The sequence below is a fragment of the Passer montanus genome, unplaced genomic scaffold (assembly GCF_014805655.1).
Source record: "Passer montanus isolate IOZ18808 unplaced genomic scaffold, ASM1480565v1 scaffold219, whole genome shotgun sequence".
In the NCBI taxonomy this organism is placed as follows: Eukaryota; Metazoa; Chordata; class Aves; order Passeriformes; family Passeridae; genus Passer; species Passer montanus.
The window spans coordinates 114,606-132,760 of record NW_024366803.1 but is presented as its reverse complement, the minus strand read 5'-3'; the positions used below and the strand labels follow the sequence as shown (position 1 = coordinate 132,760).

The 18,155-nt window shown below is 34.1% G+C and overlaps 1 protein-coding gene across 2 annotated transcripts in view; it reads right to left on the bottom strand.

The window, feature by feature from the left end:
• Positions 1–18,155, bottom strand: part of MCPH1 (microcephalin 1) — a 122,514-nt gene that overhangs the window by 92,987 nt on the left and 11,372 nt on the right. For both annotated transcript variants that reach the window (XM_039709596.1, XM_039709597.1), the window contains exons 7-9: positions 17,612–17,707; positions 14,430–15,416; positions 8,982–9,094 (exon numbers count right to left, since the gene is read on the bottom strand). In XM_039709596.1, coding sequence (XP_039565530.1) covers positions 8,982–9,094; positions 14,430–15,416; positions 17,612–17,707 — 1,196 coding nt within the window. The remainder of the gene's footprint in view (positions 1–8,981; positions 9,095–14,429; positions 15,417–17,611; positions 17,708–18,155) is intronic.

Sequence of the window (18,155 nt, the reverse complement as noted above, 5' to 3'; positions counted from 1 at the left end):
AGAGTATATTATACTATCTGTTTTATAATCTTCAAATCCCTTTTTTCTCTGGCTATTGTAGGTCCATCAGATGGTTTTGAAATTGCTTTACTAACCTTGTACTCAATTTTGATCTTTACAACTGCATTTCAGAAGTAATAATCTTCAGTCTTACTAGTATACAGACAAAAAGACAGAGCTGTATGTAGCATAGAAATATTAAAAAATCTGGTGAATTTCACTCTGCTTGTATTTAAGAAGATTGCAATGAGGACCCAAAACTTTAAGGCTGTTTATAGAAACAATTTATAAGTAGTACTACATTAATTTATTCAAGCAATTGTGGCTCATAGCTGAAAATAACTTGTAATAATAATGAATGCTAACTATTCAGTATTTTTAAACAGCAATTATTCAAAGCTGTAATTTACTTTCTGGCTGGCCTTTCTCTTATCAGTCCTTTGATACTGATATTGTTCAAGTTTCCACTGGCTGCAAAAGTCAATTTCAAGTGTAATTTCCTCACCAAACATAGTATCCCTGCTTTGGTCCTAGAAAGATGTGAAAAAATGAGCCCATCCCAACCAAATCTAGTATTGTTATGTGGAAAGGTGAAAAAATGAATTAGTCTTTTAGAAGACAGAAGAATTAAATGATGTGACAGGTGCCTGGGCATTATTTTTCCTTCACTGCCAAATAAAAGAAAAGAAAGAGAAATCTTGTAACTGAAGACATAGGAACCCCTAGAACTTCTGCTGTGAGATAAAAGAGAATGAATAGTTTCAGACTTTTCAGACTAGCAGTGCCAGAGTTCACAACTTTCTGACATTTTCAGTTTTCCACATGCAACCAATCACAGCTAAAAACTATATTTAAGAAAAATAAAAAATTCCAACCATAGGGATGCAAAACTGTAGCAAGGGATAGCTTTGCCAGCATTCTGCAACTTTGAAGGACAGGTTTACCTGTCTGTGATCATTAGCAAAACTGGAGAGGGACTTTTTTTTTATTAGGATAGTCAAAAATTAAGGGAAGAGGAGATGTTCCTTCCCAATAGTTTGACTGCAACCAAAAATCTCCATCAATCAGCATGACATTATTATTATCATTTCTACAAGCACAGGCAGTAGTGATTCTCATTCCAATGGGAAGCCCAAGCTTTTCCAGCATGTACAAATTAGGGATTGACTTTCTGATGAGCATCACTCAGGAAAAGCAACAGTCCAGTTCTTAACTGTATTTTATCAGGAAGGTTTCATGTCTTTACCTTATTAAGTGAAACCTGAGGAAAATCACAAAATCATAGAATATCTTTAGTTGGAAGACATCCACAGGGATCATCAAAGCCCAACTCCTGGCCCTGCACAGGAAAACCCAAGAGTCACACCATGTGCCCAAATGTTTGAACACTTCTCGAACTCTGTCAGGCTTGATGCTGTGATCACTGCCCTGGGGAGCTTTTCCAGTACCTGACCATCTTCTCTCTGGGTGAAGAAATCTTCTTCTAGTATCAGACAGAGACAGCAGGATTACCAGTGTGACAGAAGTGAACACATTCTGTAAGCGGAATGCTAAGGGGGTGCAAAAGCTAATTTATAGTTTAGATGCTAACAGGATTAGGTTCCAAGATGAACGCTCAGGTGAAGAAAGGGTACTTGTTCACCCCAAAAAGTCCCAAGATAGGAAAAAGAGGAACCAGGGCTACCACGGGGTAACACTATGTAACAGAGAAAACTTGTATAGGCAAGCAGAAACATTTTAAAGGCAACACAAAGGCACAGATTAATTCTGTCATTAGCACCAAATAATGTCCAATACTCACCTTCCCAAATGATCTGTGAAAAAATTATGCACAGTTTACTTTTTTCTGCTGACATTTTAGGCTATATGAACTTCTCCCCCCTAATCCCAGCCTCACCAAGATTAAGAAAACGAATTTGTACCCTTCTATAAAGAATTCCAACTAAAAATTAAGTATCATATAGAATGAATCTATTTCATCTGTTCCAACAAAAAAATTGATTATGCTTTCATAAAAATCCAATGAAGTAAACAATGCCTCCAGACAGCTGACTTATGACCAATTAAAAGCATTTTATAAAGCTTCAGGTGAGTTACCCTATGGCCTTACTTTGAGATTAAAAAAAAAGAAGCCACAAAAGTAAATGGGCAACAGCAGAGTAGCTTCAGTGAAATTAATTGCTTGATGTTTAAGACCTCATCAGCATTCAATTCTTAGTCATGATGGTTTCTACCTTTCATGAAAAGTTCATCAGAAATGAATGTTTGTCTCAGCTACTTCATTGGAGACATCAGTGGCTCATAAACCCACCATGGTGAGTCATTGGGCAGAAGAACTTAGGCATAGAGATGCATTTCCATTGTGCAGGCTGTAAGCATGGAACCATTTTAAGAGGGAAAGAACCGTTTTGCTTTACCCTAACTGTTACATGGTGGGTTTGCACACTTGTTAGCAGTGTGAGGTTAATTTGGATAGTTGAAGTCCTCTGGAGACTGCCAACAATGCAGTGGGATTTGAGATGAAGATGTTTGCAGGCCAAAAGACCCAATCCAGGATTTATGTTACTTTTGTGTTAAAATACACAAGATTTTAAACTTCAGTAAATACTTTGCTGACAAGATTGTAACCCACTTGATGGTAATCAACAACCTGACTTAAAGCTTTACAGCCTTCTAGACCATATGGTAAAAATTTACTTCACGCTTTAAATTGCAACAGCAATATTAGGAAGGATATAATAATAATTTTTTAAAAACCCACATAAATATTTTTAGTATCTTGAAGGATTATGAATTAATTATACTTGCAGACAAATATTTGAAACACAAAAGATTTTTGTAGTGCATATGTAATGTGTTGCAAAATTTTTTCCTGTTTGACTGATTGCATATTTATATTTCTGTTCCACACAGATTTGTTTGTCATAATTCAATTCTGCAAGGATCACACCAATAATCTATCAAACATTTAATTTCAATGAAAAAAAGGATGGAGAATGGAAATGGAAATTTCCAGAGAAAGGATGGAAATTTGTCAAATTATTAAAAAGTAAATCTTAATGAAGAAACATCAAATGCTGATGAAAAGGAGTTTAGGAAATCTTTTGTTCGGATTGATTTCCAACAATTTTCAAGAGCTGCAAGACTATAATTTAGCAAGGAGATCCATTAACAAAAAGATTTCCAGCCTGTAGAGTTATGCGAGATACCAACAAGTTTATGTAGGCTGCTCATTTAAAAAAAAAAAAAAAAAAAAAAAAAAAAAAAAAAAAAAAAAAAAAAGAAGAAGGATCTAAGCAGCAGTTGCTTTTCCTCCTGATAGTTTCTGATTCCAAGAGGGAAAACAGTTTCAGTTTTACAGTTATTCTCTGCCAAACCAGCTGCAGTCCAGTGGATTATGTGGTTTTCTGGCATGATGGTTGTGAACACAGTGCATCTCAAAATCAGAAAAGAACAGCATACATACATGTCTTCAGCAATGAGGTATGCTTCAAGCATGGACTCTATGATGTGACTTCTTGCACATTTCTGTACTGTTCCCCTATGCTCTAAGCTGGAAAGCTGTATTTGCTTTCTGCACCTAAGCCTTCTTTCCACCATTAAATCAAAGAGTGCCACAGACTTTTATTTAAAAGGATGGAGATGGCACAGATGTAATTCAAATAACTTGAGATTCCAGCATGTTACTCTTGATGCTTACCTTTATTTACCATTTACTGTAGATAGATCTTGATCAATTTCCTACTTGCCTAAAATCAGTAATAAAAAGATATTCTGAATTAACGTAAAGGCGCATAAACAGTCTCTTAATCAAAAGTCACCAAGCCTACCAATCTTCTGGGAAAAAAAAAAAAGAAACAGTGAAATGGGGTTTTTTCCTTTATTCTATGAAGACAAAAAAAAATTTCAAAACTCTCCACCTACTTAAGCTTCTATGTCTTCTTTTAGAAGAAGGTTCTAAAAAATAACCAATGTGTTAATTTGTTGAGCAAACAGAAATTTAGTGACAATTTTATATAAAAATCTGGGGAAATTCAGTTCCTGGATCGTTCCTATCCTGCCTTCTAAGATGACAAGCTACAGTCAACCACCTCAGGTTTCACTGTCACAGCACATTTTCAGTGTTCCAAACAGCAACACATACAAGAGCATGAACACCAGCTGCAAGTGTTCCTGGAACAACAGGAAACAGCTTGAGCTGAAAGGAGCATGTGCCTTTTACCCTAGAAAGGCACTGATTTTAAAAGACACTGTTTTAAAATTAAGAAATAGACTACAGCACTTCAATAGGTAGTCCCAAATAGCTAGTATGAAACCCATCATAAAGAGAATGATTTCTAGGGACCCAAGGTCATAAATCAACCTGTTAGGTTCATCTACAGGAGATAATCCTGTCAGGAATGGTAGCATCCCTAAGGGGTGATAACATTAGGATATGGCCCAAAGCAGGCAATGTAAGGTACAGCAGCAGATGCCAAGGGTATGGCTTCTGTCCTGGGAGCCCTCCACTTGATGTAGGAGAAGTGTGGGGGACAAATTCACTAGCTGGAGAGAGTCCAGAACCAGAACTGCATTGCGAAGTTTGAGTGAAAATAGTCATGGGATTAATCATATAGGATTTTTTAAATTGTAGCAAACCATGGGATTCATAGGCATCCTTCATGGTGCTATCCTCTGACCACCCCCATTACATCAAGCATTTTCAACAAACCATAAAGGCAGGTAGTACCAGTTTTTAGTTTGTTAACTGTAACTGAGCTTGCATGCTTATACCTCGTCTAATTCACTGTCTATTCATTTGTGTCTCAAAGTCAGTAACATTTCAAGTATCAGTATTTAAAATATGTACCTATTCAAAGCAATTACAAATCAAAATAGGAAAGAAACATAAAACTATGTTGTCTCTGAAACCAATACAATCTAAGACCAGTCTATGAATGCACATATAAAATGTGGTCATAAAGTCATTTTTCTGAATGTCTGAGAAGATGCTTAATGTTTTATAGTTACAGATTTTTCAGGAAATTAACATTTGTTTTGCCATGAATAACGTAATTTTAAAAAGGATTGTGATAACAGGATCTAACAATGGCCTGCTTCATGCTATTTGCTTCACAGCATGAGCTTAGATTGCTTGTAAAAATCTTCTCTCAAAAAATCTCTTAAATTCAGTGTTGAATTCAGTGTTGATGTACCTTCACCCAAATCCAAGAGCTACAGAAAGACGAGCCAAGATGAATCTCTTTAAAAACAAAACTGAAGGAATTTCAGTTAAGTCCATACTGTCTTCTTTGTAAAAATATGTTTTTAATCATCCCTCATGACACTTAACTGTTTTTTTCACATGGTTAAAGAGTTTCTTCTTTTTACTCAGAAACAGTATTATAATGGTTTTTTTTTTTACTTTACAGTTTATTCCAATTTCATTTCTAGTGATTTGAGACTCTTAGATGCCTTAAAAGACATCCAGCACCTCTCATATTCCTCTAAAACTTTAAAACAAATTTTTATTTGAATAAAAATGGCAGGTAACTGGTTAATAATAATGAGTCTCTGATCTTTTTAAAGTACAAAATATTTAATTTGTGACATGCAACAGATGTTGTGATAAATGAAACTTTTCTGCTGACAATAAGCTATGAAATGAGCACTCAACAGTTCACCACTGCTGTAAATAATTTGTTTGACCACATCTTTGGCTTTAAGATGAATTTTAGCTATTTCACTTTATCCTCCCTATGCAAAGCAACAAAGAATAATGTATCCAATTTCATGGAATATTTGGGAAACACATCACAATACATAAAGGGTTTATTTTATCCCTGCAATCCACTATCATCAACTTAAATTTCTAGACCAGGGAAGCCACCTGCTGACATTCACAGGCATTAATTGACAGTGTTTATCCTCACCAACTCTGTCTCAAAACCAAGCGTGAATTTTATAAATTTTTCTGTATGCACTGCCTTTGAACACACCAAAAGTCCTGGTTTTGGGGTAGTGGTGATGTGTTTTTAAATCCAAAAATCTTTTTAAATGAAGCCATTTAAGGGTCCTGAAAATCTTACTTATCTTTCCCAAATGTGCATGCAGCTGCCATTATAAACTGTTCTGTCTTCATGGTTTTTGTTTCTTGACAGTACAATTTTACATATATTTTATTAGACATCTCCCACGTTAACAGTACAATGAGCATGCCTACATATAGAGTATAGATGAAGCAAACTATTAGTACTTTAATCTAAAATTGTGATATACAAGTATATGAACAAAGTGATTCTTAGTTTTGACTTCAGCTAAAACAAAATACAAGAAACTCAACCTGTATGAGGTTTTGAAGAAAACAAAAGCATACTACAGTAGCACAGCAGAGAATGCAGAACCTATAGCTTGACTTCTATTAAAGAAACTACAAATGAAAAATTGAAAGACCACAGAAGTAAATAATATTAAGAGTTCGACCTAAAGATTTTTGTTTCCTAAAGTATATTTTTCCTTGGCTTTTTAAACATTTACCATTACAGAGTGAACTCCAAAGGTCTACTGACATGCATTCACTGTTGAATGAGTAGAATGATAGTGGTCATTGTAGCATACACCACAGTGCAAGACTTGTAACTAAAGTACACTAATTATCTGGGAATTACATTCAGCAAGCACTTAAAATATTTTTAAAGAGGCATTAGATTTCAAACCCTTTTTCTATAAAAAAAGATAGCCGCAATTTACATAGCTGTCTCTTATTATGGGAAGCAAAGTAATGAATTTAACAGATCACACTTATAACAGATTCCCAGCAATACAGTCTGTCTGAAGACTCACATAGCCACATTGGTGGGAATGTCTGTACATTTAAATAGTTAGGAAATGGCATTTCTCTTACAGTTGTATTTTTAGCATAGAATTTCTTTTCAGATTTAAACAAATGTTAGGAAATTCTTTATAATACTACAATTCAATAAAATAATACTTTAAAAAATATTTGCACCATTTCTCTCCTACTTTTTTCTTTAGGCAAAGGAAACTAACTTACAATTTTAACTTAACTTTTACATTGCCAAAAGTCACCAAAAAGTTGCAACGTCTAAGCTATAGCCACTGGAAAAAAGTATTAAATAAAAATGGTGTATAATGTTTGGTTGCTTTTATAAAGTTTCAAGAAGATATTTTGATTGGTAGGAGAGAGGCCTTGCAATACAATTATTTACAAAAATTTACATAGTCTCATCTTGTTTAGAAAAATATTCTCTTAAAATTTAAGTTTTCAGTGCAACAGTCTCATTGCCAGACACAGCACCTGGTTAATCACACAGCAAGTTTTTTTGAAGTTTTTTTTTTTTTTAACTTTTCAGTCAAATCCCCGTTCTTCCCCAAAATTGTCTCCATATGCATCTGCATAGCCAATATGACAATGAAAACCTTTAAAATAAGTTTTTAAAAGCATTCATGACATGAATGAAACTATGCACTGCTATTTTATTGATATTTGACTGAAATAGTATTATCACCAAGCTGAAATGGATAGATAAAAGAAGCCATCTCAAAACACTCAATAGGAATTTTCTCTAGCACAAACTTTGCTTTGCTACTGTTAAACACCTCACAGAGCAAGCAGACACCACACAGAACCATTTAAAGATATCTCTGACTGCAAGGTGAGATCTGACAAAGGGGAACAATAAAGAAGTATTTCATATTGCTTTCTGTTTCTCTTCAGTACATAATCGTTATGTTGCGATCTTAAGACAAATGAGTCAGAATTAGCACTGATGCTAATTCTGCTCTTGTTGAGTAATTTCACTAGAGAAGGAACCAGTACCAACAAACCTGACAAATGTCCAAGCACACTTTCTGCAAATAGCCTTAGAAAGAGCCATTGACTGTGGTTTGTGCATTTACATACAGCAGCTTTGGTCATTTTTCTGTGCCAGGAAATGAAACTATTCTGGAGAGATACTTCAGCCAAAAGAGTACACTACCTTAAATGCTTCTACATGCATCTAGAGTGATTTATACATTCTAGTTATTAATTTTACAAATAATACATTTAGGAAAATAAAGGGAATAAATATTAAAAAAGTAAAAAGGAGTAAGGTGCAGAAAAGTCAAATAACCTTTTTAATCCAGAGATCTGGATTAAAAAGATTATTTGACTGGTCCATGGAATTAATATCTGATCTTCAGGATGTTTAAAACGTTGAACAACTTAGTAATTGCACCTGCACAAAACCTTTACATAAAAAAGTTTCAAGATCTGTGATCAGTCTCTTTGAAACTCCACCAGTATCTACCAATGAAACAACTAACTTATTTCATATAGTTAACAACAGAAGACATCCTTTAGTGCTTTAGGACTTCCCATTCTCAAAAGAACTCAACACTCATTTCAATTGTGACTTGCTACTTACTGATTAAAAGAACTAATATTTATTTTCCTGATCAGTTCTGTATTTATTTAAAAGATTTTACAAAGGAAAAACACTAAAAAAAAGATTCAGTGCTGACTCAATCCCTTCTCCCTTTTTTACACCCAAACTGAGCTCAAAGAGCAAATTAAGAAATTTACTTTTACCAGAACTTAAAAGAAAATCTTGCATAAATCTTCATTCTGCAGAAACATCCACTGGTAGTGATCCAGTATAAAAATAAAAAATACACCCTGCTGCATTTAGTAACTCCTCCAAAATGGACAGGCATCTTTTCAGGTAACTTTAGTGGCTTTTCAGCTTTTTTCAGTTTGAACCGGTTTACCAATCTCCTTTATGATGTCAGCGTGGCATGAGCTCAGCCCCACAAGTCATCAGAGCTCAGTTTATGATTAAAGACCAAGGCCATTAGCATAATATTTCAAGAAAAGTGAGATTCAGGAAAGTTTTAAAATTGATACTGCAAAGAGAATTTATTTTAATTTTTGTACATACAAAGACACCCAATGATCCTCCACGAAAGAGCTTAACAAAGCAAATGTTAGTTAAACTGACCTTTTGGAGTCTTCCAGCTTTTCTTAAGTCCACAGTGTCCTCATTCTTTTGTTCATTAAAAATTTTGCAAGAGCCATCAGTATCATGACACTCTGAAACTTCATCTTCACCACCTAGAAACCAGATTTAGAAACTTAAAATGAAAAATGCAATCTTATGAAATGAGACTGCAACCTATTATTTTATCATAGCACAGTGCTTTGCACCCTTTAGATACTTCTTAATAATATGTACTAGTTCTTTTTTCACTGTATTTCAGTCAAGCATCTGATTTCATCTTTGGGTATCTGTCCTTATAAATAAACCAGATGTAAAACTCCCAATTTCCTATATTTTGAAAATGATATATTAACTACAAGCAGAGAATCTGATAAATTGCTATTTATTATAAAATGTGGAATTTCTCTGCATAGAGATATTTGGGTATGAAGCTTCAGTAGCTAGAATTTCTTTTCCTTATTGACATATCAATGATTTTGGTACATACTTTGTTTATCTAAAATGACATGAAGGTCTGAAACTTGTTTTCAAACACTTTGCACGCAAATCTAGCAAGCTGCTGGCAGGCAAGGATTCTGTGCACATAAAGGCATATCAGACCTATCAGATATGAAAAGGAACCATCCATAAGAATGCACTCAGTAAAAAAACAGTATTTTTCATTATGTATTTTATAAATTCTTCAACTCTGTCAGGATTACTTGCCTAAGAACTAAACAATAAACTTCTGAATCATTTGAGAAGTTAGCTTGCCTGCCTAAGATGAAAAATTTTGATCTATCTTTTAAACAATAAAGCTTTAGTTATTCTAAATTTAGGAAGAGCATTTTTCCCAAATGTCATTCAAGAAAGTATAATTTAAAACATTTATTCATTTTTCATTTTAAAAAAATGGATGAGATCAGTTAAAGAAAGTTTAATTAGTGATTAAAGTGGCCTAAATTTAGCTCCTGCCAACTAAGCTTTTTGATTAGTTTTGGAAAATACTGAACAGTACTATCCCTATTTAGTATACATATATAACTAAGAATAATTTGTTTTTCTCTGACAGCTACTTAAACTCTTAATCCTTGAGGTGACAAAACATCAGATCACAATTCATTATGACTACTCTCTTTAAAATTATAATCTTTAAACTAGTCAAAATCTATTGCAGTAATTTTTCCGTAATAAATGTAAACCTGGTTTTCAGGTACAATTGTTGATTTAAATTCAATATTTAGGTATACAGTGTCATGTAATAAAGAGATAACTAATAGCGATGATAATTTTACTTAGTATTGCACTGAGGCTAACCATTTTCAATCCGAGGAAGACTGATGGCAAGTAGAAGAGAATATCTTGCAACATCATAAAGAAAAAAAATACCTCTTTTTGCATAAAAACAGAACTTTTAAACATGTATTTCAAATCTTAAAAAATCCCAAACTGTTTACATGACTGAATAGGATGTAAAGAGATCATGTACTCCACTGCTATACCCAAAGTAGTCTCTGTTAATTTCTATCAGGTTATTTCAGGTTTTTTTGGGTTTGAGTGGTACTTGGGTTGGGGGCTAACAGTGAAAAGTGGTGTAATAATCTTTTTACTACTCTTGGCCTGAATGCTCATGCTCCACAGCACTTGTCCCACTTGGGCTTAAAGTCTTAAAACCTCTACTCTTGGACTTCTTTCCAGTTCAGGTTCACTCCTGTGGGTTCTTCATATTTACAGGAAAGCAGGAAGAGAGGATAATGTCCCTTATCTCTGATTATCAGCTCATGGATCTTAGGCACTACATTAATAAGGCCTATTCTTTGCTATTCCATTCCTGTCTAGCAGCAATTCTCAAGCACTTTCCAGCTTTTCCATCCTATAGGTCTCAAGCTTCACTATTTTCTGGTTTTTCCCCGATTACTTCTTTTTAAAGCAGTCACTCAGGCATAAATAATGAGTTTTCATCTTTAGTAGCTTTTCCTAGAGGACTTGAAAGTTGACAGAAATTTTTGAAGCAATTGCTTCCAGTGTTAGTTCTCCCTAAACCAAGTCCAAATATGCAGGTAACTCCTGCCACTGCGGTCCATTAGATCCCCTAAATTCTCTTCCAAAATACTGCTCAATGTTTGGCACCAAAATGAACAACTGAGCCCTCTGCATTATCACAAATTAGAAGCATTATCACAAATTAGAGAAAATTTGCTTTGCAGTTTAAGCTTCTACACAATCATGATAATTTTAACACCTATGAGAAGTTTTGAACCAGAATATTATCTTCAGAATTCCGTTTGATATTTCCATTGAATTGAAAAGCAGTGGTTAGGCAAAATGAGCTAGTTCTGCTCAATCAAATAAACCATGTCTATCTAATAAAATATTTTTCTATAGTACAGTTCTCTACTTTAAAAATATTGAGAATATGTTAAAATATTCTCTATTTAAAAATATACAAATTTAAGTTCTCTAATTTAAAAATGATGAAGTGTTACTTAAGGTATGTTGTATCTACTATTTTGTACTTATCCACAGAGGCATTTACCCCAACATTAAGGATAATGTCAAGGAAAGAATTAAGTCCAAATTTGTCATCATTAGTAACCCTTCAGGTACACATGCACAGAATATTTAATACCTTGTGTTATATATTATAGATATTACAGAAGCATGGGCAAACAAGTTTTTATTATACAGAACATAATTTCTCCAAGTTTTCTGAAAACCCTCAGAGAGAGCCTGTAAATGGTTTATAAAAATTGTATGTAATTTGTTATGTGCTCTAGGACAAGTCCCATCAGGCTTTGACTATAACAAAAGTGCCATCAAGCAAATTTGACTACATCAAAATAACTCTCAAACCTGCTCCTCTACTCAGAAATACTTGTCTTCTTTTGTTTTAATAATTAGTTATAATTCAACTTTTTGTGATGATAAATAAAACAAGGAATCAAGGAAGAAACAGTTTTCTTCTTCATGTCTCATTTGTTTTTTAATAGGACATAACAGAATCTCAATAGAGGACATTATAAAATATTTTTAGTGAGCCTATTTTCTTCCAAAGCTGAAAAAAACCAAAACATGAAACCTAAGGAAGTTTCCACCTGTGTGCTTCTAAAGACAAATAGTATTTCAGCAGCATTAAGACCCATAACACCTAGATACTCAGGTAAAACTCAATAATCTAAATTAAACACAATGATTTCTTGCACCAAGTAACAGAACATCACGCTAGATTTTTCAACTTAACACTGAACTACATTAACTACAGTACAAGGAGTCTTAGTTTAAGTCTTTTTGTCAATTAAGATAATATTTGCCTTCCACATTAGCATAAATATATAAAATTAACTCAGATAAATCTTAAGTTTATTTTTAAGACTGGAAGTAATGCTAGGTTTGAGTTCAAATTTCTTAATGATTTTAGCATGATAGAAGCTTAAGGGAGTACACTCCTGCATTCCTTGTGCATTACTATTTATTGTTGTAGCTTTCAGATGAAGAGTCACATGACCTGTAGATGAGGAAGATGAACATAAGTAGCAGTATTTATTTCAGCAGAACAACTGGGCAGCCTTGAATGTGCCCTACAAAGGAAACTCAAGCTTGCTACCACGTAAGCATTAGGCCTTGCAAATTTGGTTTCAGATTAGCCTGCATATTCTGCTTTAAATTGAAATGTTCTAAGTAGTCTATGGAAAGAAAGGTTATCAAATCATCTTGTCATTAAAGATACTGGGTAAAAGTGCCACTGACATAAAATCACAACAAAAAAATGAGCATGAAAAATGTTTGATATTTAAAACAGATATAACATTTTATATGGCTGATTACTCATAACCATATATATACGATGAAGACAAATCATTAGTTTTTAAAAATATACTGGATTTACCAGCTTTCAAATAATGTACAATACACATAAAAAAAAAACATTTACAATTTATTTACTAATAGGGACAAGAAACAACTTACATTTAATTAAAAAAGGAAATGCTTAATCCATAATGAATAAAAATCAATTATTCCATCATAGATATCATGGGAGTAAGTGTAATACAAGATTTTAATTTTCTACCACAAAACTTGCATTATTAGGGAAAACACAATTTCTCTTACATTATTGATTCCTTCCATTTTTAAGTGAGCTCATTCAAGCTGTCAAACTTGAGGTCCTACTTGCCCACACTTTGTGTAAATCTATGGAAATAATATACTTTGGTGAAATTAGGGAAATCCATTTCATTAGGTCCAGCACATCAGTAATAAGCTTGCTGCATGCCCTCCTTGCTGCCCCAAGATCTTGAACAACAATGTTTCATGGTCACTGCAGCAAGGCTGTCCTTGAGCTTCACATTCCTCACCAGCACCTCCTTCTTGGGGAGAAAAAGATCCAACATAGAATCTCTACTTCATGGCTCATCTATCACTTGGAGCAGAAGTTTGTCCTTTAGGTATACCTGTATAGCATACACCTGCATCCACTGTTTTTTAAACTGTGTAAGAAATGATGCACTCCAGACAGTAAAATACAGGTGTAAGGAACTCACAGTTCAGCAGCTTATTATTCACATGTATAGGCACAGTCATGGCTCAACGTCCCCACTGGATTTCGTAAGTCTGATAGCAAGTTTGTTGAGCCCTTTAAGTTAATAATTAGTTGTATATAATTAATTGATGCACTACTACAGAATTTTCTAGGGAAGATAATTACTAAAATGCAATTATAGTTACAAATATTCAGCCCCATGTAAAGCTTGACAAAGCTCAAAATATCAAAAACTGAAAATTATTCCAATGCAAGTTAGGAGCAACTTTCAGAGAAGTTCCTGAGATTCAATATTTTAGTATCATTTACATAAAAATACTTTATGCTAAACCAACCTGAAAATGCTTAAATATAAAAAAAATACCCTTAAAATTATAATTAAAAATTAAGATCAATTCCATATAAAAAAGTAATGGCTGAAAAAGATGCTTACATTGAAACTCTTGCAGGTCTTATTTCACTACATAAGTTACACATTGCTAACTGAAATATCTTTTTCCACCAGAGATTTCATGACCCTAACTGCAATTTTGATAACAATTTTCACTTGTGAAATAAAAATAGTTTGAACAAGGGAACCTATGAAGAGACCATGGTTTCTTAAACAGATTTTGAAGAGCAACAGAAAGTTAGGAGACTAAGAGAAACAAGGTTCAACATTACTTTTGTTGTGTGCAGTGAGCAGTTTCCTTATCTCCTATGACATTGTGTTTGTAAGGCATGGGAAAACAAACAGGTGTTCTTTTGGATTCTATGCATTCATTTATTTGACTCAGTAATTAAGTCAGCACCACCGTATGGTCTTCTTTTGGTGTGTTTCTGAAGTGTTTTTCCTTTTGGAATGGCAGTTCATTTTGCAATTTAGTTGCATCAGTATATCTAATGCAGGATGATATCTTTTGATTCTCCAGCTCTATGTAGTAACTTACCAGCAGAGTGAGGACAGTCAGTTACACTGTTGTAGGGTTTTTCATGAGCATGCTGTGGCAGCAGCCTGTTCACATCATCAATATCTAGAGCTTCTCCAGTGTCATCTTTTTCACCACCTGACACATTTAATGGTATGCTTCCTGTATGTTTAGCTGGTTTGATTTTTTGCTTTACTGGAAAATAATTTATTGAAATAGACATCTTCCTACTCATCTTAGTAGTGTTATGTGGCTCACAGAAACTCACATCATGTAGGTCCATGCTTGTAGGAGAGTCATTGCAACAAACTTCAGGAGGATTGTGTGATTCCTTTGGTACTTGTATCTGTACTTCATTTTCATTTGAATTAGATGATGAAAAGAAGTCTTCATAAGAAGACTCTTCAGTGCAGTAAGACTTACTATATGTAGTAATTGCTTGCAAGAACCCCATAGAGCCTGATGCACCCAGTTCTGAGGTAGCCAGCTTCAAACTTGGTAATGTTTGTAGTTTCTTCCTCTTCTTGTCTTCAAGAACAGAATCATTTCTGTCAAGAGGGAAGCTTTTATTCAGTGAAGTCTCATTTAAGTCTTCACTATTCACAGGCAAATTAGAAAAACTGTCAATCAAAGCAGGAACAGTATTTAACTGGACTATTTTTTTGGAAGGAGTAATATGACCAAAGCCCTCAAGAAGAGGGCTTTCATTTGCAATTGAAGTAGTCTTGCTCTTGTTCTTCTGATTTTTCTTTGGAAACTTTAAATATTTTTTCCCTAAAGACAATCTGTCATCCAAAGTGGGCTGTATAATCTGTTTCTCTGTTAAACTTCCGGCATGTCGTTTTGGTGTTAGTCTCTTCTCCTCATTGTCATGTGATGGAGAATTCACTGATGTGCTCATGGACACATGAATATCAGTCCAAGTATCCTCTGTTCTCTGCCTCTTTAACGTCTCAGTTTTCCAAAGATCATCACAACTTGAGTTCAAGCAGTCTTCCATTTGTTCTTCTGCAAAACAAAAAAAAGTGGCAATATAAATGTATTGAACAAAACTGAGAGAGTATCAATTTCTTAGTGAAATATATATGGAATTCCTGAACTGGGAAAAAAAGAAAAAAGATTTAGCCACTTCTCTGGATATTATACAGCAAGTCAAGAAAAACTGAACAGAAAATGGATTAGAAACAAAGCACATTCTATGCTGACAAGAACCTACGGTTCTAGCTATTGTATCCCCTAACCTGGTCATAAGCACCCACAAGTCCCATTTTGCTTTCTTGAAATAAAACAACAGAGCAACTCGTTATTCCTCTTGCATTTGTAGAGAAAGCAAGATTATATGGTGATAAAGTTAGGTTTAGTAACAGCGGAAACTCAATAACAATTTTTGCTACCACAGCATTAGTACCACCTTGAAGATTGTGCAGTTAAGATGGATTTAAATACAACACCCTACTATCATGTCACATACATTAAATACATATTAAAAATAATAAGAATGTGGATAAAGACTTGTTTCTTGTAGGTATTCTTATGAAATTAATTTGCGTTAGGTGTTACACAGAATCTTTTCACAACTCTTCATAATAAATGCCTCCAAAACAAGCTAATGTACGATTAATCAACATACATTTTTTAAAATCCTGTTGTTCTACAAGATCATTGCAATAAAACCTTCTGCTTAAGTAGCTGTTGAGTGCAACATCACAGAATACTCCTTCTGTAAGTTCTTGATGTTATTTGCTTACTAGATATAGATAATATTTTTAAACATATAGTGTAGCTAAGTATATTAAGAAAAATAAAACATGTAGAGATAAATTTCACGTGGTATGATCAGTCTCTCATACTGACAGCTGATGAAGTCAGCTTCAATCCTCAAATTAACCTGGCTTCTTGAACTTTCTAAACCATTATTAACCAATCTCATATCTCTTAGGCACAAACATAGGGGACACTGTAACAGAGCACTGGAGATGGAAGCTACACTGAATGTGGTCATGGGAATTGGTGATCTGCTCTTAATGTAAAATTACATTGTGCAGTTGCAAAGCTGAAGGGACATATGCAAGCAAAGCTCTCAAATCACAATGTTCTACCTCATCAGCACATAACTAATCTACCAAAGTGAAAGAGTTTGCTGGCAGAGCTATGCTACTTCCAGTATTCAACTATTACTTCTCACTAATATTGCATGAAGACATAACAAGCTGTCACAGGCTGCAAGATACCCACTGTGTTCTTAGGTAAGCCAATATGACAGAACTCCTGTATCATGTCAATAAAATATAACACCTCAAAATAGCATGTGGTATAGCTTACTGTTGAGGGAGAACAGAGAGCAGGCAAACTGCTCTAGTGGCCCTTATTACAAATTCTAAAGACTCCCTTCTCCTCACTTTTCTACTGAGATCAAGGCCAGCATCTGACTTGAGCTCTTTGCCCCTGTGACTGAGATGACATGAGGTCTGAAGCACACACCTCTTGCACACATAATCAATACTATTAAGATGTTCACTGATGTAGTCAACAGACTTCATAATCTCCTCTCTTATGCCCTGCTAATACACCAAAACACAGGAACAAACCTCTAATTCATGAGAATAATTTTATGAGGTTCTTACCTTGCTAATAAATTATTTTAATCCATCTTAAACCATACAACATTTAAAAAGCTGATTTATTTTTACTTGTATTATTTCTTCAAACTTGACCACTTAATCTGAAAAACACATCAGGCTAACTTTCAAATTCACAGTTTTCAACTGAAAATTTGGAAGACATTGCAGTTCTTTGAGGTCTTACCCTCATTTAGATCTCTGTTGAGCTTCCCATATCACACTCTTTGGAGTGCACTTTGTGTTCTATATATGATCACTGTTAAGAGCAGAGAAGATTGATACCATGTAGGACACAAAGTTAGTAATAGGAAATGGTATGAGTAGAGAGGAGGAAGTGAGGCAAGCAATACAGCTGTAAGGCAGAGCATTTACCTAGTGGTATTCCTCATGCTCAATTTTTCTTGACTTCTTTGTACAATGTACTTTCTTTAGCAAGGAAAAACTAAGATAATTCAGCTTTAAGTATAAAAGATTGAGAAAATAGATACAGTTCCCATTTCAGTATACCATACTTTCCAAAGTAAGATATAAAGGCCATGTATTATTTTTAATTTCTCTAATATATTAAGTTGTGTTAGTTACCAGGTAGCAACTCATCTTCTGAATTAGTTAAGATACAAGTAGGAAGTGGGCAGTCTCCTGGTGAGCTACTTGGAAGTGTTTGAGTCATCTGTGAACCTAGGAATACAAAAAAAGCTATTAGATATTTGTAAGCATTTTTTCTAGGTAACTCAGCAGAACATTTTTCTGAAACTAAAGAATAATGTAAAACTATTTAGAAATTATTACTGATATTTCTAAGGCCCATTGAGGCATTTTACTAAAGAATCTGTGAAGCCTTGCAATTGGCAATCACATCTTGATATAGCAGAAATGCTTTTAATGTTTGAAGATTTACCTTAAAATTTGGAGAGACAATATATACAAGCTTCACTGAAATAAATTGAGATTTAATTTTTCATCCATGTATTATTGTTTCTTTACTTTCACAACTGTTTTTGAAAATAGAAATTGACAGTCTAGCTGACATGCATATCTTAAAACTTCAAATACTACAGATGCTGCCCCACCAAAAGATAGTCCACATTCAACATTTTTAGAGCAACTGGCAAAACCTAATGAATTA